This window comes from Rhinopithecus roxellana, chromosome 2 (genome assembly GCF_007565055.1).
Source record: "Rhinopithecus roxellana isolate Shanxi Qingling chromosome 2, ASM756505v1, whole genome shotgun sequence".
Lineage (NCBI taxonomy): Eukaryota > Metazoa > Chordata > Mammalia > Primates > Cercopithecidae > Rhinopithecus > Rhinopithecus roxellana.
In genome coordinates, this window is record NC_044550.1 from 52,055,042 (window position 1) to 52,080,891 (window position 25,850).

Consider the following 25,850-nt stretch of genomic DNA (forward strand, 5'->3'; position numbering starts at 1 on the left):
GGTTGTCTGCTGATTACACGAACTCCTTTGAAGGGCTGTCAAATTTAAAATTTTCACTTGTGTAATGAGCATCCCTTAATCCTGAATGTGATTTTAATTAACAGTCTTGTATGTGGCCACTTGGTGCCCTTTTTGTTTTAAAATGGCTAAACGTGTATGCAAATTCTTTTGGATTCAGTACGTTTTTCAAAGCTTTTTTTTTTTTTTTTTTCCTGGTACAACTGTTCCATATGTATAAGCACTATCCTTTTCATTTTATGGAAAAAGCTGATAACAGTTAAATTATAGGGGGCCATTGTTTTGAACTAAGTTCCTGCACTAGGTCTCAACAGATCAGACTAAGAATCAAGAGTCACCCATGCTAAAGTTCCAAGTCACCAAACTAAAACTAAGTTGTATCTGACATTCTGAGAAGTCAGGAAAGAGAGACAACAGCCAATTTTCCAACCAGGCCGTTTCAAAATGCAACCGTCATGACAATTAAGTTTCCTGTTTTAGTCCTTAACCTGGAGTAACCTGATGTCAACCAATCAGTTACTTCTCTACTGTTGTTTCCCTGTCCCCTCCTCGCAGTGAAAGTAATTTGAAGTGACCAATACGCTTTTTGTTCTCCGCTTCTGCTTTCTTCAGCCCTTTTTCTGTCTATAAAGCCAACTTCCTCCGCTCGACTCTTTGGAACACTTATTCTATTTTATGGAATAAGGTGTTGCCCGATTCTATTTTTTGTTTCCTCAGAGACCCCTGTTCTGAGTGTTGCCCGATAACAGAATCACAAAGTCAATCGAGATCGAGTTGTAAAAAATTACAACTAAATTTGTCGTAATTTTTTTGCCTTTTGCCAACAGGAATTCCTTTTACATTAAGTATTCCTTCCTTACAGTAAGCGACCACGATGAGCCCTTTTTCTCAAGTAAGGATGAGGAAAAGTTCTGTCCACACCGCCGCCCTGCCTGGCAGACTTGGATTGCATCCTGCGGATGCCACTGCGCATGCCCGCTGGGGAATGACGTCAATCCGAGCTCTCCCGGCCTCCCCAGCGCCATGCTGGGCTCGCGAGCCGCGGGGTTCGCGCGGGGCCTGCGGTCTGTGGCACTAGCGTCGCTGCCGGGCTGGCGGGGCCGCTCCTTCGCCCTGGCGCATGCGACCGGCGCGCCCCACGGTGGTGATTTGCAGCCCTCTGCCTGTCCCGTGCCGCGCGGGCGCCAGCTCAGCCTGTCCGCGGCGGCGGTGGTGAACTCCGCGCCCCGCCCCCTGCAACCGTACTTGCGCCTCATGCGGTTGGACAAACCCATTGGTGAGTGCGGGGGGGCGGGCAGCCCGGGAATTTGCAAGTAGCAGCCTGCGACTCGGCTCCGCTGAGCTGTCCGCGGCGGCCGGCCCTGGAGTGATGGAAATGAGAGCATGAAAGCTTGGGCTTGGCTGCCGACTGCCGTGCGCCCAGGGACTAGTCGCCTCGGGACACGCAGTCGGGACAGTCTCCTAAAGGACTCGACAGTTTCACGTCTGTCTGCATCCTGAGCACCTGAAGCGGGCAAGATAATTCTCTTTCCACAAATACTTGTTTAAATGGTGACTGAAGCGGAAGGTTCCGTTCTCGTGGCCCTCATTAATTTATTAGAATGTTTGATCCTCCCCGCAATCTTGTAAGGCCCACAAATACAATAATTAAGACAGTTAAGACGCTGCGGAAACTAAGGCTCCTCGTCAGAGCCAGACCAGAAGAACTCTGTGTTTTGATACTGAGTCGGAGCTCTTTTACCTGCGTCACCCATAAGGCAAAGATTTAATTCATTTGAACGCAGCAGAGACAGCGCTTACGGACTGCCTGTCAGCTCACAATCGCCCCCGACAGGAAGATTTCCCTGACTTTCCTATTTTAATTAACACCTACCAACCTCACTTTCTGTTGCTTTATCCGCAATTTTTCTTAATAGCTCCACTAACCTTATGCACTTACTGGTTGATTGGCTTCTCAAGTAGTGTTAAGTGAATTAATAAGTTCCTACTACATTGTCCGGCCATAGAGATAGAAAGAGCTATGGAAACTCCTTGCTTTCAAGGAACTCTGATCTAGTTGAAAAAGACTATTTGGCGAGCTCGGAAAATATGGATCAAATGTGAGTGGTACAGATAGCAAGTGCTACAGGGTAAAAGAGAAATTACTGTGGGTCCCTTGCTGGAAAGTTTCAAGAAGAAATTATACTCCAAAGGACAAGTTGATTTTGCAAAGGAGAGAAGAGATCTTAGTGCGAGAAGTATTTTTGCAAAGAACCAAGGATGGGGTGTTAGAACACTACGATTATGAGCCTAACCTGGAACACCAAGTGGGTGTGGAAAATGGGAAACGAGACTAGACAAGAACGGGTCTGAAGAAGCTGGATAACGTGGAGGGAGAAGTGGAGGATGAACTCCAGCCAATCTAGATGATGACATTTGCCATTGCAGTGTATGGGGATGTATTCAAAGGCCTAGGTACATTCACTCCACTTTTGCCCATACAAGACCCAAATTAGGCCTTGCTTTTGGTATTCTAGATTTATGCACGACCTGTTTGGGATCAGAGCACTAAGTTATAACAGTCAGCTATTAAAGCATAAAAGCCCATTGAACGATAGGTACAGCCCTGCCATCATTGGGAGGCTGTGTATGACCCCCATGCATTTTGGGGAGATTCATGTTGAGAGGCATACGTTTCCAAGCCCAGTTCCAATCTGAAGCCTGACTTCTGTTCTTGGAGTCTGTGGCATGGAGTGGCAGTGTAGGCTTATAGATGAACGTCTGCCATTATTCCCATTTCCCCAGTTAAACCTCTGGCTTCTATCTTAGTGGCTGGACCTTCCGCCGTGTAACAGGAGGCAACAAAGGGGTTATGAGCAAAACTCTGGAGCCAGACCTCTTGGATGTGAACCTCCACCCTGCTTATCTAGGGATCTTGGTTAAATTACTTCACCTCTCTGGGCATCCATTTATCATCTGTAAAATGAAGATACTATTAATGATAATGTGGACTTTGTGAGGTCATGAAAATTTATTAATATATGTTAAGTGCTTAGAACAGTGCCTGTCATAATATGTGCTGAAGAAATAGCCATTATTATCTTAGAAGTGGGGATTGGAGAATATTGTACTTACAGATTGTATATGTTAGGAGGATACTAGCCTGCATGGTTTGGTTCTAAATAAGGTGATCATTACAGGATTTTTCAGAAAACTAAATAGTACAATGTTAGAATTCATTTGAACCCCTAACACATGCCAGGAACAATAATTGACAGGAGTAGAATTCCAGGTTTGATACTTCTTTATTTAAATTCTTATTTTGTGGGGTAATTGTACGTTCATTGTTTTACTTTGTTGAAGTTATAGCTTGTTACCTTCATTGATCAATAGCAGGTTTCATTGTTTTTGAGAAGGCAATAGTTTCTTTCAAATGGGCCAAAGTACCTTATTCCGGGAAATTTCAGCAGGTGGCACTCTTTCCACCAAATTGGAAGTGTAATGTTTTGTTTGACCACATTTATGGGTGATGATGATTGATGTCTTAAAGATCATCTGTCTTTGATCTGCTTATCACCCCTCAGAAGTTCCTCATTTTATTTCATCTCCCATAGAGTTTTTCCTTTTTCTACAAGAAACATTTCTTTTTGCAATCTACTTGTCTCTTGTCTTTGCTACCTCTGCATCTTTCTTCACAGAAAAGTATGGGGAATGAAAGTGTCATATGGAAGACAAAAAAATGTTGCTAGGAATCAGTAGAGACAAAAGAACAGGTGAAACTGAAGTGTATGGAGAGATTTAGGGTGTACAGAATGACAGCATTGGACTTAGGACACAGACTGCAGCCGGACCATCTGGGTTGGAATACCACTGTGGCCACTTTTTACCTGTGTGGTCTTGGGCACAATTACTCCGTCTCTGCATCAGTTTCCGTATTTGTAAAATGGTTGTAATAAAAATAGTGCCTATCTCATAGGCTTGTTGTGAGAGTCAAAAGTGTTCTGTGAAACCACCTGGTACAATAAGGGCCATGTATCTGTTATTATTGTTATCATAACATCATCATTAATATTGTCATCTCATAATGACTCTTTGAGGTAGCTGTTCTCTTCCCTCATTTACAGATGAAACGAAGACTTAAGCCTTAAGATACTTTATTGTCTAGTGTCACTCAACTTACAAGTGGCAGACATAGAACTGAGAAGTCTTACTTTCCCCTTCACTGTAGGAACCCTTGTCATCTGTAGGGGAGCTCTGCAGATTCCTATCAGTAAGTGAATATGGTACTTTTAATACAGATTTTTGGCCAAGCAAGTTTTGTTCCTGATAGAAAACACTATAGGTGGTTACACATCTTTCTGTCTAGAATTTTTTTCTTTTTAGTGGAACCTTTAGTTCTAATTGTACCAGGAAATAATAGCTGTGAAGTGGTATTCTTTCTTCTCTAGCCTAGGAGGATAGGATCAGCTATTCCTCTGTCCCTTGTGAACTATACTCAGAGCTCCAGGGTAAAGAAAGTAGTTACATCTACTATGTTTTACTTAAACCACTCTGTTTATCTGTTTCCTCATCTGTAAGATAGGATTATTAACAATACCTACTATGTAAGGTTGTTACTTGGGAGGCTGAGGCGGAAGTATTGCTTGAGCCTAGGAGTCAGAAGCTGTAGTGAACTATGATCTTGTTACTGCACTCCAGCCTCAGCAACAGAGCCAGACCCTGTCTCTAATATATATATAAATAAATAATTAAGTTTAATATAAAGATGTCATTGAAGATTAAATAAGTTTAGACATACAAAGCATTTAGAACACTGCCTGACACTTCATGAACACTCCGTAAATGTTAACCATTGTTACTGTGGAGTGTACCAAGTATGAGTCTGTCCAGGACAACCTGAATTCAGGTCTGGACTGGCCATTTCTCAAGGTTTTAGCTTGAGGCTTCTTCTTAACTTTTTTTTCTGTTGTGTAAATTTAAATCCCCTTTGGAAAAGGCACTCTGATTCCTCTCTACCCCCTCCTAAAACTAGCTAACTAACTTGGATAGTTTTGTTTTATGCCTTTGAAGGACCCTGTTCTTGTCCTGCTGTTGGATTGATCTTTTATTGTTATTGCTTATTTAACTGCATTTCTTCCTTTTGATTTATGAGCTTCATGAAGGCAGAAGCCACCTCTGTCTTAGCCACCATTGTATTCCCAGTTCTTAGCACAGTTCTGGCACAGAATATGTGCTTCATAAATATGTGTAAATGAATAAAGCTTAAACTTAGTGAAGCTTAAACATGATTACAGGGACTTTAGTCATTTGACCATTTTTCTTCAGGATCTGAACTTTAGCCCCAAATCCCTTTTCTCTTGTATCCCTCCATAGGGAAGGAAAGCTCAGAATGTATCTAATAGGCAGCATATCCAAACATCAGTTGAAAGACTTTCTTTTAGAAGTAGAATATTAAAGTTCATATTTGAAGTCTTTTATATAATCTATTTGTTTTTATCTTAATTTCATCTAGTTTATTGGTTAAGTACTAAGAACTAACCCCATTTGTACATGTAGCTGCAAAGTACTCAGTTCAAAATAACGAAAAATCTAACACTTATAATCCCAGCATTTTGGGAGGCTAAGGTGGGAAGATTACTTGAGGCCAAGAGTTTGGGACTAGCCTGAGCAACATAATTACCTGAGTGTGGTGGCTTGCACCTGTAGTTCTAGCTACTCAGGAGGCGGAGACAGGAGGATCACTTGAGCCCAGGAGTTTGAAGCCACAGTGAGCTACGATTATGCCATTGCACTCTGGCTTGGGTGACAGAGTGAGATGCTGTCTCAAAAAAAATAAATAAATAAAAATAAACTAGACCATCTTAGTGTATTGTACTAACAATAGTAAAGGAAATTTTTGCTTTTTTGAGTAGTTAATGTGTGTATATGATACAATATTCAGAAGGTGCTAGGGTGTAGAGTGAAAGGCAAGTCTCTTACCCCTGTCTCCTGTCCACACAGTTCCCCTCCCCAGAAGCAACCATTATTATCTGTTTCTGGTGTATTCTTCCTGACATGGTCTGTGAGCATATTAACATTTGTGTATGAATGTTTTATATGTAGGTACATATATATATTTATATACATGTATAAACACACAATAAACAATTTTTAAGTTGTCCTTCACAAAGGTGGGGCCATTTTGTAACCTCATTAGAAATACATAAGAGTATTCAATTCCCTAGAGTGTGTTGTCAGACATTGGGTTTTGCCAGTGATAGGTGAAAATTTTTATCTCAATGTAGTTTTCATGTGGTTCTCAAAGTTGAGTATCTTTTCATACGTGTAAGAGCCACTTGTATTTTTTATGTGAATTTTTATTATGTGTTTTGTCTAGTTTTTAATTGAACTGTTGATCTCTTCTCAGCACTCTGCATAGTAACGAGTCCTTTGTGATTTGAGTTGCAAATTTATTCTCTCAGTTTTGTCATTTTTTTTTATAGTGTCTTTATTTCTTTGGTATGTGGTGTTTAAACAAATGAAGACAGTTAACTGACTTAAAATTATACCTTTTTTGTCTTTTTATTTTTGCTTAGGAACCTGGCTGCTGTATTTACCATGTACCTGGAGCATTGGTTTGGCAGCTGAACCAGGTTGTTTTCCAGATTGGTACATGCTCTCCCTCTTTGGCACTGGAGCTATTCTGATGCGTGGAGCAGGCTGTACTATTAATGACATGTGGGACCAGGACTATGATAAAAAGGTAATTTCATCCTGAAAAGGAATAGAGAGGCTCTTCTCAATTCTGCAGAATAACATAGTGGTATCGCTTTTGAATGCCATATAAAGCAACAAGATCATTCAGTGACTACAGAAATCCAGCATAGAAAGTGCCAGGATCAGTTGAATAGCTGGTATTGCAAAGTGCAGAGTACAATACTTCCTTTCTCAACACAAGAGTGGACCCAGGGGCAAGGTGTGTACTTTATTATTATAAAGTGAATTGAGAATTTGGAAGACTGAAGGTGAGGGAGTTAAAGGTTAGGAGTGAAAGTGAAAAATCCATCCTGAACCTTCAAGTGTCCAAAGATCTGTCATCCCTTCCTTTGAGATGTATTTTAGAGCCCTAACTATTCTTACATAAATCAAGTGAATCAAAGCAGCCCTTGTTAGCATTTCCTATAATTGTTTCTTTTAAAAACATAACTTTACCCATTTTTTCTCCTTAGAAAAATAATACATGCTTGTTCTGAAAAATGTAGACAATATAGAATTGCAACCAAGGAAAAGTGCAAGTTGTCCTTATCTTCTCCTCTTATCCCCTAGAGAAAACTTCTGTTAAGAGTTTGATGCATTATTTTTCTCTGGATTTTTTTTGTACCTATTCTAATGCATGTGTATAATTATTTCCTTGTTCTTCAACAGTTATTTTCTCAAGGAAAGGGGCCATCTTATTTGCCTTTTTATCTTAGCAACTATGCCATAATTAGTACAAGATCATTAAATGCTTGAGTAAATAATCAATTGAAATTTGATTTTAAAGGAAACCCACATTGAATTATAAAAAGTGAATAATCTTATATAAACTTATATAAAGTTAATAATCACTCCTAGTTTGCCTTCTATGTAGTCTGAATTTTCCTTAAGCAAGGCATACCTATAATAATTTTTAGTTAATAGAATAGTATTACGTGTATATGTGTGTGTGTGTGTGTGTGTGTGTGTGTGTTTGAGACAGAGTTTCACTCTTGTTGCCCAGGCCTGGAGTGCAGTGGTGTGATCTCAGCTCACCGCAACCTCCGCCTCCCAGGTTCAAGCGATTCTCCTGCCTCAGCCTCCTGACTAGCTGGGATTTCAAGCATGCGCCACCATGCCTGGCTAATTTTGTATTTTTAGTAGAGGCGGTGTTTCTCCATGTTGGTCAGGCTGGTCTCGAACTCCCGACCTCAGGTGATCCATCTGCCTCGGCCTCCCAAAGTGCTGAGATTACAGGTATGAGCCACCGCGCCTGGCCATTAATGTATTTTTAAATTCAAAAGCATTTATTGGGTACTTGCTATGTGGAAGACCCAGTGGCAGGTTCTAGGATTGCATCGATGAAATACAACATTCCTGACATTCAGGGTTTAGTAATTATAGTACAGCAGAAGTCTTTTGAGAACAGTATTCACCAGGGAACTTGCTGAAGACCACTTACCTCAACCTAAGGGAGAGGATTAGAGATAACTTTCCAGGCAGGGGTGACCTTTGAACTCTGAAAGAATAGGATGGCAAAAAAGAGTGGGCTAGAGGGTGAAGGTTTCTCTAGACAGAGGGAACAGCAGGTCCAGAGCCATGGCTGTGAGATGAGTATTTGTTTGATAACAGCAACTACATGGTCTGCGTGTGGCTGGAGGATATGGGATATAGTAGAAGAGTGGCAGGAGCTGTATGGTAAAGCATTTCTCTGACACAATTGGGATGCTTTAATTTGCCAAGAGATGCACACTGTCCTTTTTTCTTTTTCTTTAAAAATGTTTTTGTTTTGATGGATTTAGGGGTACAGTTACAGTTGGGTTACATGGATATAGTGTGTAGTGGTGAAGTCTGGGCTTTTGGTGTACCCATATGTAGTATGACCTAATGGGTAGTATTTCATCCTCCGCTTGCCTCCCACCCTCCCACCTTTTGGAGTCTCCAGTGTCTATTATTCCACTCTGTATGTTTCTGTGTACCCGTTGTTTAGCTCCCACTTATAAGTGAGAGCATGTGGTTTTGACTTTCTGTTTCTGAGTCATTTCACTAATAATAATAGCCTCCAGTTCCATCCATGTTGCTTTTGCAAATGACGTGATTTTATTCTTTTTTATGGCCTTGTATTCCATGGTATATATGTACCACATTTTTTAATCTAGTTATCCATTGATGGACACTTCGGTTGATTCCACGACTTTGCTATTGTGAATAATGCTGTCATAAATGTACGAGTGCAGGTGTCTTTTTGGCAAAATGATTTCTTTTCCTTTGGGTCGATACCCACTAGTGGGATTGTTGAATTAGTTGTTCTGTTTTTAGTTCTTGAGAAATCTTCATGCTTTTTTCCATAGAGATTGTACTAATTTACAGCCCCACCAACCATTTATAAGTGTTCCCCTTTCTCCACATCCTCACCAACATCTGTTTTTTGACTTTCTAATAATAGCCATTCTGACTGGCATAGAAGATGGTATCTCATTGTGGTTTTAATTTGTGTTTCTCTGATGATTAGTGATATCTGACTAAGTCCCCAAAAGGAAACACAACAGAAACAAAAATAGACAAATGAGACTTAATTAAACTAAAAAGCTTCTGCATAGCAAAAGAAATAATCAGCAGAGTAAACAGACCACCTACAGAATGGGAGAAAATATTTACAAACAATGCGTCCAACAAAGGGCTAATGTCTAGAATCTATAAGGAGCTCAAACAACAAGAAAAAATAACCCCATTAAAAAGCAGGCAACGCACATGAACAGACATTTTTCAAAAGAAGACATACAAGAAACCAACAAACATATGAGATACACACTTTCTTGATTTGGAGGTCCACACATCCCGGTCAGTTTTTATTCTGTACACTCTATGAATGAGGCTTCTGGCATATATCACTTCAAGATAACTCTTGAACATGTTAATAGTAGTTCATCACTTAAAAACATTTCTAGCTTAGTATAAGCCTTCCAGAAAATGAAAAATAGTGCCATAAATTAGTAACAGTTTATGAAGCATGGGTCTGTTTAGATAAGTGAACATTTGAGATTAAGTATTTGAAGGCAAACTGCAAAATTCTAAATTGCTTTATCTTATTTAGTAGACAGACTCTCCCCTAAACGTTTACATCCCACACTCTTGACTAGAGTTAAAACTAATTACATAGATTTTGACTTCTGCTTCCAGGAAGATGGACTAGATGGAATAGGTGTATTTTCCCTATTCTTTCCACTAAGTATGACTAAAACCCCTGGACATTATACATAAAAAAAAACAGGAGGACTGTGGAGAAAAGGTGGCAGACTGGCCAGGGACCTCAGGGCCCAAAGAATTTCCTAGATTTTGTTTTTCTTCATATATCCCAGACTTGGAACTGAAGAAGCCGGAAATCTGGAAATGTCATTGGGCACAGACAGGAAAAAAATAAAAATAAAAAGCCTACTGGGCAGGGACCAGTGGAAACCAGGTTGGGAACTTGAACTTGTAACCCCAGCTGGTAGCAATTAGGCACCCCCTTCTTTTGCCAGAGCAGTGTCAAAAAAAGTCAACTGAAATGAAAGGTTTAAATAAGATTCATAGTCTCATGACATAATACTTAAATGTCCAGATTTCAGTTAAGAATCATTTGTCATACCAAGAACTAGGAAAATTTCAACTTGAGTGAAAAAAAGACAATCAGCAGATGAACAACACTGAGATGGCAGAGATGTTAGGATTTCTTAGAAAGATTTTTAAAGCAGCAGTGATAAATATGCTTCAGTGAGCAATTACAAACATGCTTGAAACAAATGAAAAATACCACCTCTCAGCAAAGAAATATAAAATATAAAGGAGAACCAAATGGAAATTTTATAACTGAAAGATAATAATAATTGTAATAATAATTCAGTGGATGGGCCCAACAGCAGAATGGAGGGGACAGAGGAAGGAATCAGTGAACTGGAGACAGAATAATAGAAATGACACCATCTGGAAAACAGAAAATAGACTGAAAAATTGAAGACCTTTGGACTATAACAAATGATCTAATATTTGTTTCATGAGTCTTGGAAAAGCAGGAGAAAGGGGTTGGGGCTGAAAAGTGATTGAAGAAATATTGGCTGTAAAAGCCCCAAATTTAGCAAAAGACTTAAGCCTACATATTTAAGAAGGTGAGCAACCTCCAGACACGATAAACACATAGAATCCTCACCTCAATACATTATAATCAAACTTCTGAAAACTAAAGAAAATTTTAAAATCTTGAAAGCTGTGAGAAATATGAAAAGCACAACCCATAAGAGGAAAAATTGAATTTGCACTTCATCAACAAATTTTTATCTGTTAAGGACCCTGTTAAGAAGATTAAAAGGTCTGGACGCCATGGCTCATGCTTATAATCCTACCACTTTGGGAGGCCGAGGCAGGCGGATCACTTGAGGTCAGGAGTTCAAAACCAACTTGGCCAGTATGGTGAAACCTTGTCTTTACTAAAAATACAAAAAATTCGCCGGGCGTGGTGGTGGATGCCTATAATCCCAGCTACTTGGGAGGCTGAGAATTGCTTGAACCTGGGAGGCAGAGGTTGCAGTGAGCTGAGATTGTGCCAGTTCATAAATATTTTAGGCTTTCTCTGTGGAAATTGAACATGTTATAGCTAAATAGCTGATAAGGAAGTTGCTTTGTCTTTTATTTATTTATTTATTTATTTGACACAGGGTCTTGCTGTGTCACCCATGCTGGAGAGCTTGATGCACTGCAGTTTCATGACTCACTGCAGTTTCAACCTCCTAGGCTCAAGCAGTCCTCCTGCCTCAGCCTCCCCAATAGGTGGGGCTACAGGCACACATCACCATACCTGGCTAATTTTATTTATTTTATTTTATTTTATTTTATTTTATTTTATTTTATTTTATTTTATTTTGTAGAGACAGCACCTCCCTATGTTGCCGAGGCTGGTCTTGAACTCATGGCCTCAAACAATCCTCCCACCTCAGCCTCCCAAAGTGCTGGGATTACAGGCTTGAGCCACACTGCACCCAGCCAGGAATTTCCTTTGTTTTGTTTGTTTAGAGATGGGGATGGGAGAAAAGAGAATTAGTGGTGGGAATTTTTAGTTCTTTTCAAAGCTGTTTTACATATGAAGTTTTGATTCCTGCCAGTACTTAAAATGTTGATTTCTCTCTTCATTTATATTTGTGCCCACCATGGGCCAATCTCTTCACTAAATGTTTAAATAAATGATTGAGTCATTACATGAAGTTCAGGTATCTGTTTTTATGTTTTAAGGTTACAAGAACAGCCAATCGTCCAATAGCCGCTGGAGACATTTCAACTTTTCAGTCCTTTGTTTTTCTTGGGGGACAGCTAACCTTGGCACTGGGTGTTCTTCTGTGTCTGAATTACTACAGGTATATTAAACATGTTTTCCACATCATGTATAAAATCTCTCCTTTGAAATGAAGGAAGTAGGAATAAAATGAAATATCTTTACCAAAAAGTTGTTCATTTGCTACTTATCAAGCAACTGTAAGTTAGCAAGTGTAAGTAACTCACCACACATTTTTAAATCTGCTTCAAGAATGCTTTCAGCCAAAGGAGTTAAGAAATGAACATTTAATTTGTTTTGAACCACCTTCAGTATTTGTACTACTTTCCCTAAGTGACACAAAGCAATTTCATAGGTTTTCTAAGTGCGTGCATGAATGTGTGTGTATACACCTACACATATGTGTGTAATTTTATTCATGCTGACAGTATCTCTAAAGTAGACTTAAAGCAGAAGTGATTATACTCATTTTGCAAAAAGAGGAACTATGTCTTTCCCAGGGTGGTGTTACTAATCAATGACTAAAGAAAGAAGTGGGAGGACTCATTCCTATATCTCTTAAATGAGAAAAAACGAAACTTTTGTGTATCGGATTGCCGTTTACAAAGTACTTCAATGCCAGAGAAGAAAGACAAAAAGAGTTACTTTATAGAGACTAGACTTAATTTTGCTGCCTTGCCCTGATAGCATCAATTACCTGAAAATACCTTTGGAAGGTTATTTCTGGAAGGGGTAGTGTTAGATAAACTTTGAGGTCCTAAGAACATCTTATTGTATCACATTATCACAGGTGTTTCCTTTTTTCTAGAAAAATAACATCGCATCATGCATATAAGGAGGGATATCTTGACTCTAATTATTAGTTAGGACATCTCAGTTTATTAGATGCCTAAATGTTTGCAAACAGTTCAGAGAGGCAGTAACATTTGGTAGTTAACATTTGGTGGTGGATAGGTTGGACTCTGGAGCCAGACTACCTTAGGTTTGAATCTGGGCTCTGCTATGACTAGCTATATAACAGTTAGCAAACTACTTAGTTTCTTTGTGCTTCAGTTTTCCCATCTGCCAAAAAGGAAGAGAATAAACATTCATATTCTAATACCTGCCTTTTGGAGTCATTGTGAAGATTATAATGAATTAACAAATGTGATTCACTTAGAATAGTGCCTAATACCTGAAAGTACTGTATGTGTTAGCTATTATTTTGTTTGGTTGTTTTATAACATTTAAAGTAGTTTTCTACTCATCCTTTATAATAGGGAAAGTGAAAGGCTAGGAAGATAACTTACATAAAATATAATATAAGATAAAATATATTTTCCAATTAGTATTACTTATGTCGTTGTCTTAAAGTATTTCGTGGTTTCTAAGAGGTAGTGGTAATAATCACTTTAATGGTTTTTCCTCTTTTCAGTATAGCTCTGGGAGCAGGATCCTTACTTCTTGTCATCACCTACCCACTAATGAAAAGAATTACATACTGGCCTCAACTAGCCTTGGGTGAGCTTAAAATAACTCTAAGTATTTCCTTTGATACCTGCAAACTACATTTTTATGGAGAGATAGGTAGATAGATAGGTAAAGATGAAATGACAAATCAGTCATGTAATTTTCCTAACCAATAGTAGATTTTCACATTTTAAAGGAGAGCAGTTGGCTATTTTTATTAGCTAAGAAATATTGCATGTTTATTAGGGTTATCATTATCATCATTATTTTTTCCTCTCCTCTCTTGCCCTCTCCTCCCCTCCCCTCCCCTCCCCTCTCCTCTCCCCTCTTCTTCTCTGAGAGAGGGTCTTGATCTGTTGCCCAGGCTGGAGTGCAGTGGCATGATCTCAGCTTACTGCAAACTTGACCTCCCAGGCTCAAGTGATCCTCCCACCTCAGCCTCCTGAGTAGCTAGGATTACAGGCATTCATAACCCTGCCTGGCTAGTTTTTGTATTTTTTTTTTTTGTTGAGACAGGGTTTCGCCATGTCCAGGCTGGTCTCAAACCCCTGAGCTCAAGCGATCTGCCTGCCTTGGCTTCCCAAAGTGCTGGGATTACAGGTGTGTACCAACGCGCCTGGCCATCATTGCTTTCTGAAATGCTGTTTTAAAAATCTCGGTATGTCATGAAAAAATGTTTAATCTAGATGCCCTGAAGAATTTGGGGAATGGGGTAGGAAGCACTCTGTGGCAGGAAAACAAGGGTTAAAGTGTATGTGATAGCTCAGACAGCTCCTGTTCTGTGAAGCCTCTCAGGAAGAAGTTAGACAGTCTCTTCTGGGCTACCGTAGGATTCTAATCCGGCATTACTCATTTCAACAGCATTAATTCAACCAAGAATATGTTGAGAGCCTCCTGTGGTCTCCAGTTAATAAATTGTGGCCCAGCATTTAGCATAGCACTTGGCACAGTGTAGGTACTGAATACATACTTGTTGGTGAAAAAAAAAGGAAGATAGTTAGGTAAGCCAGTATCAGAATCTGTTGCAAAAATATCTATTCCCAGACTTTTCTATTCCTAGAATATTCCTAGAATGACTCTAGTTCTTTGAATCATTATTTTCAGTAAATGAAAGAACTAAAAGCAACTCAGGAAACTGATGTGAGCCTGATTTGCGGGGAAGTTGTGGTAGAATATTTATCTTTTTCTAAGATCCTCTCATTGAATGTTCTCTTTATTAAATTTGAAATTGTATTCTCAATATAAGCATTTCCTATCTGTAAGATAATATTAAGAAGCTGGTATATTTACTCCCAACATTTATTGAACCCGTACATTTACTTTGTGCCAGGAATTGCAGCAGCTACTGGGAAAATAAAAATGACTAAAACACACTGACCATCTTTAAGGAGTTGGAGATGGAGATGACAGATAAACAGGTCATTGCGGTACAACGTGGCAGGCAGGAGCGCTACGGGACCACAAAGGAGAGGCACTTAATCAGTTAAGGAGGGGACATGAGTGGAAATAGGTAATATAGGAGGAGAAAAGGGGTTTCTGAGAAAAGGTACCTGAGACACATTGAGTTTAAGGTACATGAGCAACTTGCAGGCAGAGACGTCCAGCAGACGGTTCAATATGCAGTCTGGAGCTTAGGATAGTGATCAGGCTTGCAAGTGGAGATTTGAGAGCTGTCAACATGTAAGCGTTTGTTTACAGTCCTCAGAGACGATGCCCTTGTGGAATAAATCAGTGTTCTTATGTATATTCTTGTCTCTGTAGCTCGTAGGGGAGGCAGAGTGGTAACAGAAAGAACATGGGTTTTTGAGTCAGATAGATCTAAGTTCAGATCCCAGCATCTACTGTTATTGGTAGTGCCACGCACCATACTAGGTGGGATAAATCTTCTCTTTAAACCTACTATTTACTTAATTAGGGGATATTATTCTTTTTATTAGCTCTGTTACTTTAGTTATTAACCTCTCTGAGCCTGTTTTCTTTTTTGTAAAATGGAGCTAATAATTACCACCGAGGGTTGAAAGGGTTTAAGGAAGGAACCCACAGAAAGCAGCACACACTGAGTCTCATACCCAGGAGCACTGAACGCGCTCCGATGCTACTCCTTCCCTTCAGGATTCTAAAGTACATATAGACTTTTCCCCTTTTTTGTGTTTTGCTAATTGTAGGCTTGACATTTAATTGGGGAGCATTACTTGGATGGTCTGCTATCAAGGGTTCCTGTGATCCATCTGTTTGCCTGCCTCTTTATTTTTCTGGAGTTATGTGGACACTAATATATGATACTATTTATGCCCATCAGGTAAAGAAATTATCTTTTTCTTAACTTTGGTTTAGTTGTTGCTGTTTTTAAAGAACCAAATTAAGGAGAAAACCTTTTTTCTTAAATTTGTTGTTGTTTTTTAAGAACTTTAAGAACCAAATTAAGGAGGAAGAATTTGTTTTCTAAAAAGAAGGTCACTCACAGTTCCATGGCTCCAACAAATTTTTTTTATGTTTATGTGTGTTTACCAAAATTCAACTCATTTATTTTACTTATAAGCAATTAAGTAGTATTTACTATATGCCAGGCACTGTTTTAAGTACTTTACAAACTTAATCCCCCAACAGCCTTGGAGGAAAGTACTTAAACATTAACCTCATTTAACAGAAGAGGAAACATGTGAAGAAGTATTTGTCATGTCAGACAGTTAGTGGGTGGCAGAACTATGATTCAAGCCCAGTGTTCAGAGACTGCTTTTAACCACTACATTTTCCTGTCCCTCTAATCGTTGAATTATGCAACTTTTATACTTGGTGTAGTTAGTGAACATTTTCCTATATTTTTACCAATTCTTTATCATTGTCGCTTTAAGACTGTGGACTGTGAGATAGTCTATGCCCCAATTTAACATGCCACAAATTTGATGTGCCATAATTGAAACAAATGTAACAGTTTCTCCATTTTGACTACTTAAGTTGTTTGAGTTTTCACAATTATAAGTAATATTGTTCTAATCATTAATACTTCTTGAATAGGAGTTTTTCAGTTAAATTTTTAGAAGTGGTATTATTGACGTAAAGGATTATATGCATTTTTATAGCTTTTGATTTTGCCTTTTTGATAAATTCAATTCTAAAAACTGATTTTTTTCTTTTACATTTATAAACTTTCCCCCAGCTTTAATGAGGAGTAATTGACAAATAAAATTATGCATATCCAAGGTATACAGTGTGATGATTTGATAGTACATGTTCTGAGAATACATTTATGAACTTTTCAAAAAAGTTTTTCTCAGTATTTTTCTGAAATATGATTATGTATTCTCAACCATTTACTTGAAGAATATGTCTGGATTTCATCCCGTTTTCTTCCACTAAACCCCCTATGCCCTGCTGCATTTGTAGTATCTTGAAAAGGCAGATCTGTAATCAGCCTTACTTCCAAAGTGAAACTTGACTTGCGGTTAGAAGAGATGCCTGTACTTTTTGCAGTAAAGTCTGGAACCAGTGCTTAGGATACCAGTACTCCAATTAGATTAACAACTTCAGGAAGACACCACATACTCATTGGCACTTTTGTGGTTCACATAATTACAGACAGTTTGCACCCTGAAGGCGATTGTAGTATGAAAGGAAAAACAGAAACAGCCACAGTCATTGTTATTTGGATTTGGGCCCCAAAAGAAAGCCTGTCGGGTTGCTGTCTGCCTGTAGGTCAGTGCAGAGAGTTCAGCATGCAGCCACTGATACCACGTGACCATCATTATTTACAACAGTATATGAAGATGCTTACAAGTTAACTTACTGGGAGAAACCAGGCAGCTACATGTGGTTATATCACCAAGACCTAGCTCTACCTAAACAGGATTTGATAGAAAAGGCAAGGGATAGATTGGGCTAGAAGTGGAAAATGAGTGGATGTGGTTAGGTGGTAAGTGAGCATTTTTCTACATCTGTGACTTTTGCAAGATTGAAACTGAAATGTACGGGAGATTATTGAGATTTGAGAACTCTGAGGTAGAGAGGAGCTATGGGAAGAATTAGAGCTGAATTGTAATCCTAACACTGTAAAAATATAGTTAAGAGTCATTATAGGATTATAACAAATACAATGATTTATAGAAATGAAGCTGGATGGTGGTTTTAGCAGTGGTATTTAACTTTGATTGACCTGCACATTCATTACTGATCAGCCTGTTTCTGAGTTACTGTCATCTTTCACCACTTATGGTATATCTGCATGTTCTTTAAAAGACAACGTCTTCTGAAAGTAGTTAGTGGTAATTGGTTGCACAACCTTGTGAATATACTAAAAAACACTAAATCTGATACTTCAAAATGTGAATTTTATGGTGTGTGAACTAAATCTGAAAAAACAGTTTATTTTTCTTTCTGATATTAGGACAAAAGAGATGATGTTTTGATTGGTCTTAAGTCCACGGCTCTGCGATTTGGAGAAAACACCAAGCTGTGGCTCAGCGGCTTCAGTGTTGCAATGCTGGGGGCGCTGAGCCTAGTGGGTGTGAACAGTGGTCAGACTGCTCCCTACTACACTGCCCTGGGTGCTGTAGGAGCCCATCTGACTCACCAGGTTTGACCTTTTTCTTATTTGTCCCTCATATTTCCTTAGTATAAATTATAAAAATTATTTAAACAGTATGCCCTCTGTGTTTACCTGGCAAGGAGCTTCTTAAACAACTACTTGGCTTGTACTACCTTTAACAGAGCCCCCCTGCCCTCTGGCCTCAACTTATAAGAAAGCTAGCTATAGTATTTTATCTTATTTTAAAACTTTTTTTTGAAACAGGGTTGTCCAGGCTGAAGCGCAATGGTGCAATCACAGCTCACTGCAACCTCTAACTCCTGGGCTGAAGTGATCCTCCCACCTCAGCATCCTAGGTAGCTGGGACTACAGTCATGCATCACCATGCCTGGCTAATTTTTTTTATTTTTTGTAGAAATGGGGTCTTAAGATTTTGCCCAGGCTGGTCTTAAACTCCTGGCTTCAAGCAGTCTTCCTGCCCTGATCTCCCAAAAGTGCTGGGATTACCAGTGTGAGCTACCAACCCCAGCCAAGCTGTATTATTTTAAAAAAAAATACAGGCCTAAATCCAAATTTTCCCCTCTGATTTTCCTGGAATTACTTCTGAATTTTCATGGTTGGAAAAATTTCAGTAATATCTGAAGCTTGTGGTTTGAGTTGAATTACTGTAAAAGCAAACTGACAGATAAAGCTTTAAAAAAAACTGGGTTTCTACTGATGGTTAGTAGACTAATTATTCATAAATTTGGTTTCTGCTGGCATAAAGACCAAGGCCAGATAAGATATGAAATGCAGAACATGTCAAAGATCTGCCAGTAGAGAGCAGGAAGCTGTCATTTCAGGATATTCACCCACACCACATCCCCTACCTGTCACAAACTTACGTTGAGAATCTACATTGTTGACTTGTAAAATGAATGAATTAAATCTAATTTTGATTAAATCACTTGCTAATAAATTGACTATATTTTTATATCAATGTTATTGTTATTTTCATTAAACAGAATCAAAAAGGTATTCATGGTAGATCACCTGAGGTCAGGAGTTTGACCAGCCTGGCCAACATGAACATGGCAAAACCCCATCTCTACTAAAAATACAAAAGTTAGCTGGGCATGGTGGCGGGCACCTGTAACCCCAGCTACTCAAGAGGCTGAGGCAGGAGAATGGCTTGAATCCAGGAGGCAGAGGTTCCAGTGAGCCAAGATCATGCCACTGTACTCTAGCCTGGGTGACAGAGCAAGACTCCATCTCAAAAAAAAAAAAAAAAAGTATTCATGAAGCTATATTTAGATGACTGATTTTATACAGATTATTGTCAGTTACTAGCAGTGTAGGCAAGACTTACATAACATGGTATGAAGGAAATCAGAATTTGATGTCTATAAAGTAAACCATATGCTGTGTCCCCTCCACTGTTTTCCTCACTGTGAAAACTAAAATGTGAATTGGTGACTTTCCAGGATGTCGCCATTTTTCCCTTCAGAATTTCTCAGCATCCCTTTTTGGTCGTAGCTCAGTTCCATGAGGACTGACATTGTCATTTGATTGTCTGGTCTGGATAATGGGTATAGGTTAATATTTAAACACCTGAATATTAAATAGTACAGGAAGGCAAAAATTATTAAGACAATCACAAATATTATAAGAAATACTCAGCCAGGCACAGTGGCTCATGCCTATAATCCCAACACTTTGGGAGGCCGAGGTGGGCAGATCACTTGAGGTCAGCAGTTCAAAATCAGCCTGGCCAACATGGATAAACCCTGTCTCTACTAATAATACAAAACTTAGCTGGGCATGGTGTTGTGCACCTGTAATTCCAGCCACTCGATAGGCTGAGGCAGGAGAATCACTTGAACCCGGGAGGCAGAGGTAACAGTGAGCCAAGATGGTGCCACTGCACTCCAGCCTAGGTGACAGAGGGAAACTGTCTCAAAGGAAGAAAAAAGAAATACGTGGAGCCCACTTTATATTTTAAATTGCATTTATGGTCCTCTGTCCAGTTTTTTGTTGTCGTTGTTGTTTCTTGTTTTGAAACAGAGTCTTCCCTCTGTCACTCAGGCTGGAGTGAAGTGGTACCATCTTGTCTCAGTATAGCCTCCACCACCTCCTGGTTTCAAGCAATTCTTGTTACTCAGCCTCCTTAGTAGCTGGGACCACAGGCACACACCATCATGCCCAGCTCATTTTTGTATTTTTTTAGTAGAGACGGGGTTTTGCCATGTTGGCCAGACTGGTCTCGAACTCTTGGCCTTAAGTGATCCCACCCACCTCAGCCTCCCAAAGTGCTGGGATTACAGGCATGAGCCACCACACCTGGCCTCTCTGTCCAGTTTTCGATACAGTGTTTAGAGATGGTCATAGCTATCTTCTAGTATTTAAAGATAAAGGAAATCATGATGATTGTAAGTCTGCAGACCACATAATAAAGAATAGTCCCCCATGCCTAAGGAAGATAGGAACATACATGAGACTTCCTTAGTGTTATTTGCAGGGCTAGCATGGGGAAAAAGGAGTATGCTTGTTCTAGATTACTAGCAACAGATTTAGGTCTCTAGCTCCCCTTCTCTAAATGTAGGTCCCTGAACAGGAGAGATTTAGAAATGTGGGAGGGCATTTTTGGTTATCATAATAAACTAGGGAGGGGTGACTATATGGATGATGGCCAGATATAGTCAATATCTTGTGTTGCACCAGATTACCCTGCATTTTAGAGAGTTGTCCTGCCCAAATGGTACTTGTTCTCCATTGAGAAACTTTGCTCCAGACACTAAAACCACAACTGGAGGGTAGGAGTTGCAGGGAGACAGATTTTAGATCCGTTAGTATAAGGAAGAACTTCCTAAATAGTTAGAACTAAAATTAGTATGGGTTGCCTCACAAGCATTCATGCAGCCCTCAACTGAAAGTTCTTGGGAAACAGCTTGGATGATTCCAAGTGAAAAATATGGTAAATTTTTCTTTTTCTTGTTCTTGTTTTTGAGATATAGTCTCACTCTCTCACCCAGGCTAGGAGGGTGCAGTAGGGTGATCACGGCTTATTGCAGCCTTGACCTCTTGGCCTCAAGCAATCCTCCCACCTCAGCCTCTTGAGAAGCTGGGACTACAAGCATGTGCCACCATGCCCAGCTAATTTTTTATCTTTTGTATTTGTTGTTTCCTCCTCTGTGTTAACATGTTTATTTGTGATGACCCAAAGTCCAGACTAGGTATTAATACAAATTTCTATTCCTCTCTTGCAGATTTACACTCTAGACATTCACAGACCTGAGGATTGTTGGAATAAATTTATCTCCAACCGAACACTGGGGCTAATAGTTTTTTTAGGGATTGTCCTCGGGAATTTGTGGAAAGAAAAGAAGACAGACAAAACAAAGAAGAGTATAGAGAATAAAATAGAAAATGAATGAATGAAATTTTTCTAGGAATTATTAAAACATTTTTTTCAAAATATAATTAGATTTGAATATAAAATCTGATACAATATGTGAAAGAATTAAGAACCTGAAGATTTAGAGCATATTTACCTGGATTTTAATTCAATTATTTACTAGCAAAATTCCCCTGTGTCACAGAAACCAGGGACTCTTCAGGATTTGAGATGGCCTTGAGTATTTTACTTGATACATTCTTCTGCCCATTATAATTCTCACCTGAAGTTATGGGGATTGTACAAGTTTTGGCACTTTAGAAAAAGCCTGATGTGGGTCTTTCGTAAATGAATGTCTCTATAAGAAAATGGACTCTTTTTTAAGGGAAAAATAAAAGCTGCTCTGGAAAGTTGGGGCTTATTGTTCTTTATTGTGACCTTTAGTCACTGCCAAAAACTGTAATTTAGGAAACCAATTCTGTTTTTTTATGTTTTAGGATAATTTAAATAAGCAAATAGAAGTATTTAGCTGTTATAGCCACACATACCACTCTTTACCAACCCTGACTTTTATTTGGGAGATTTGGTCTTGTGTGCAGTCACAGTGATCAGAACAAACAAGTAGGCAGTCACCAGAGACTACCTTGATTTTCTGTCTATATCTTTTTTATCTTATCCCATTACAGTTTATAGGATAGTGATACTTAAATGTTTACTGTTTTTTCCCTTACCTACCCTCACCTTCAGAATATTCTCAGCACAGCAGCCAGAGTAATTCTCTTAAAACCTAAGTAAGGTCATGTCATTCCTCTCCCCAGAACCCTCCAGGATCTCCCTGGGTCACTCAGTACAAAACAAAAGTCCTACCACCTGCCAGGCCCTCCGTGATCTGGCCTCATGTCTGACTTCTCACACTCACACCTGCAGCCCCACTGGCCTCACTGTTCCTTAATCAGGCTGGGCAGACTCCTACCCCAAGGCCTTTGCATTTACTGTTCACTTTGTCTGGAAAGTTCTCCCCAGATCATGTCTTACTCCTTCACTGCAGAACCTTTCTTAAATGTCACCTTCTCTGAGAAGCTTTTCTTAGCCACCTTCAAAAATCTCACATATACCACCCATACTTCCTGTCCCCTTGCTTTTTTTTTTTTTCTCTTCAGCTCTTAACATTAGCAACCTAAAATATACCTTACTTGATTTAAATTGCTCTCATAGACAGTAGGCTATAGGGCAGACAGTCATTTGTGTATGTGGGTGTGGGCAGCAGTAAATACAAAATTGCGTGATGACGACGAGGATGATGAAGATGATGACGAGGATGATGAAGATGATGCAGCTAACAGCACTTACATATGCCAGACACTGACAAGCATAGGAAAAATGATTTAACTGTTTACTCAGCAAATACTGAGCCACTGAACATGACTTGGGTCAGTTGTTGCAGCTGTAACTTTGCTATAGCAGCAGTGAGTTGAAAGGGAGAAGAAGCCGGGCGCGGTGGCTCAAGCCTGTAATCCCAGCACTTTGGGAGGCCGAGACGGGCGGATCACGAGGTCAGGAGATCGAGACCATCCTGGCTAACACGGTGAAACCCCGTCTCTACTAAAAAATACAAAAACTAGCCGGGCGAGGTGGCGGGCGCCTGTAGTCCCAGCTACTCGGGAGGCTGAGGCAGGAGAATGGCGTAAACCCGGGAGGCGGAGCTTGCAGTGAGCTGAGATCTGGCCACTGCACTCCAGTCCGGGCGACAGAGCGAGACTCCGCCTCAAAAAAAAAAAAAAAAAAAAAAAGAAAGGGAGAAGAATTAGGAACATAGTACCCTACTTTTGAGGAAATATGATTGGCTTTGATTTTAACAGAATAGACAGAGTTTAAATCTGTGTTGGTTTCTGTTTTCTTACAGATATGACCCTATGTTTTAAAATGCTTAAAACATCTTAACCCTTTCCAATTAAAGAAGGGCGAGTACAATGTAGTTCAATTTTACAACATTCTCCTTAGTTTATGAAAGTTAAAAATGGAACAAATTTTTAAATCACTAAAAATCCTGCAACTTTTTTGTGATCCATGGGACAAGAAAACATAACATTAGTTCATACACGCTCAAAAAGCTTATTCTCAAAAAGCTGCTTAAACGTAATTGAATTATTTTAATTCTTTTTCATTTTCCTTCCTTCTCCCAGTAGAAACACTGAAAAAATAATATAAATGGGTAAGGAACAGATTTTTAAAAAAGAAAAAACGATTAAGTACCTGATTAGTCTCTAGAATCACAGACTTACAACTCGAGTTGGAAAGACACAGCAGTCATCCATCTGGATGAGGAGTGTCAGTCCCTGAGAGAGTTGAAAGGAGCATTGCAGGAGTTTGTGATAGTTGAAATGACCAGCATTGCGTTGGTAATTTGTTCAGCGGGGAGGGCCCTTGCCCTACTCTTCTGCGTCAAAGTCACTGTGAGTTTTTCAATAGAAATCATGTGAAAGAACTTTTTAAACTGTGGTCAATTATCTACCACAATTTCATGATGGGGGTGGAGATAGGATGGGAGCCACAGGGTCTAAAAAGTAAATGAATACAACTATTCCAGCTCTGACCTGCCCTCTGAATTCCCAGAGCAGTTGGTGGATGCCAGTGGAGCAGGAGTTATGAACGCCAGTCATGGCCATACCTTGCCAGGGTTGGAATCTGCTCTAACACCTATCAGTTGGGTGACCTTGGGCAAGTTCCCTGACCTCTCTGTGGCTTACTCAGGGATAATCATAGTACCTTTCTCATAGATTTCAAAATGTTCTGTCTTCCCCTGTGAGAATGGAGATTTCATGATAAGTGGGACCTTGTTTGTCTTATTCATTGAAATATCCTCAATATACCACATCACAAGGGCTGCCTCTCCCTCTTCCCAGATTTCTTTGCTAAATTGTTTAACGCCTCTACCAGATTTTTATAATCTGGCCTCACCCTACTGTTTCCTCCAACTAAAAGTACACCCTCCGCCCTCTGGGCTGGTTCTCTCTCTAGGCTGGTAGGTGCCAGTGGAGCAGGAAGTAAGAAAGTTATCATGACGACAGCTTGCCAGGGTTAGAATCTGCTTTAACACCTGCCTACCAGTTGGGTGATCTTGGGAAAGTTTCCTGACCTCTCTGTGGCTCAAATAGGTATAATCGTAATACCTTTCTCATGGATTTAAAAATTATCTGTCTTCCCTTGAGAGAATGGAGATTTCATGATAAGTGGGACCTTGTTTGTCTTAATCATTGAAATACCCCCAATAAACCACGCTGTAAGCACTCAGTAAACATTTGTAATTTTTGTACATCAGGTGAACTAATATTAGAGTTATTTGTCAGACCTGGTGTTAGGTGCAACCATTAGAAATTATTAATGCTGTTCAACAACATATAAAAGGTTGGTTATGTAAGGTAACGTTATAAAAACATTTTCATGTACATATCATCAAAACTATATAAGAATATAAGTAATGCTACTCTCTGCCCACCGGGTGGCCTCGCTCTGCAGGAGCAGTCACAGCTCTAACAACACTGGAGCTAACACTGCCTTTTCCATAAAGGTGTTTTCTTCTACCTCTGGCTTGCCCTTTGCCCTTCTTTCCCCGGGCAAAGCCAAGAACCCTCATGTACTCCACGTTGGGGCTCATTTGCCCTGTATCAATGGTGATGCCTATTTCTTAGGGTTAATGTATAATTTAGAGACTATGCAACACATTTAATATAGGTGCTGGCATACAGTAACTAATTTTTAACTTTAGAAATGAGTCAGGCCAGGAATGGTGGCTTATGCTTGTAATCCCAGCACTTTGGGAGGCTAAGGCAGGTGGATCACTTGAGGTCAGGAGTTTGAGACCAGCCTGGCCAACATGGTGAAACCTTGTCTCTACTAAAAATACAAAAAATATCAGCCGGGCTTGGTAGCACACGCCTGTAATTCAATCCCAGCTGCTCAAGAGGGTGAGTGAAGCATGAGAATTTCTTGAACCTGGGAGGCGGAGGTTATACTATACTTCTTTTTTAAAATCTTTTTTCACTTAATATTTTCCCATTTCATTTATGCTTCTTTCAATATATTGGTGTTTTTTGGCTGCATAGGTTTTTATCATATGTATCCACTGCAATTTAATTAATCCTATCATTGAACACATAGCATTTCAATATTTGCATTTTTTCCTTCTTACAAGCACTAGGGCCATGAATAGATTTGTATCATTGGGCATATCTGTGAATATTTCCTTAGGAAAAATCCTAGAAGCAGAATGTCTTCGTGTATGTGCATGTACATTTCCAGGGACTGGAGGGTAGGTGTGGAGGGTGGAGTATGGTGGTATGCACATTTTAAAGGTTTTGGATTCATTTTCTCAAATTACCCTACAGAAAGGTACACATTGCTAATAGCAGTGCATGAGAGCCTCTTTCTCAGACCTTGGCCAATATGAAGAGATACTATTTTTAAAACCTTGACACGTAGGCAAGAATAATACG

At 39.5% G+C, this 25,850-nt stretch overlaps 1 protein-coding gene across 1 annotated transcript; it reads left to right on the forward strand.

Moving 5' to 3' along the window:
- The first annotated feature begins 892 nt into the window (after positions 1 to 892).
- COQ2 (coenzyme Q2, polyprenyltransferase) lies at positions 893 to 21,764 on the forward strand. The gene is given in 8 exon segments (XM_010358954.2): positions 893 to 1,019; positions 1,022 to 1,294; positions 6,573 to 6,739; positions 11,974 to 12,095; positions 13,428 to 13,513; positions 15,628 to 15,761; positions 17,844 to 18,032; positions 21,230 to 21,764. Coding segments are annotated over 8 exon segments (1,266 nt in total). The 3' UTR covers positions 21,398 to 21,764.
- Positions 21,765 to 25,850: the final 4,086 nt, after the last annotated feature.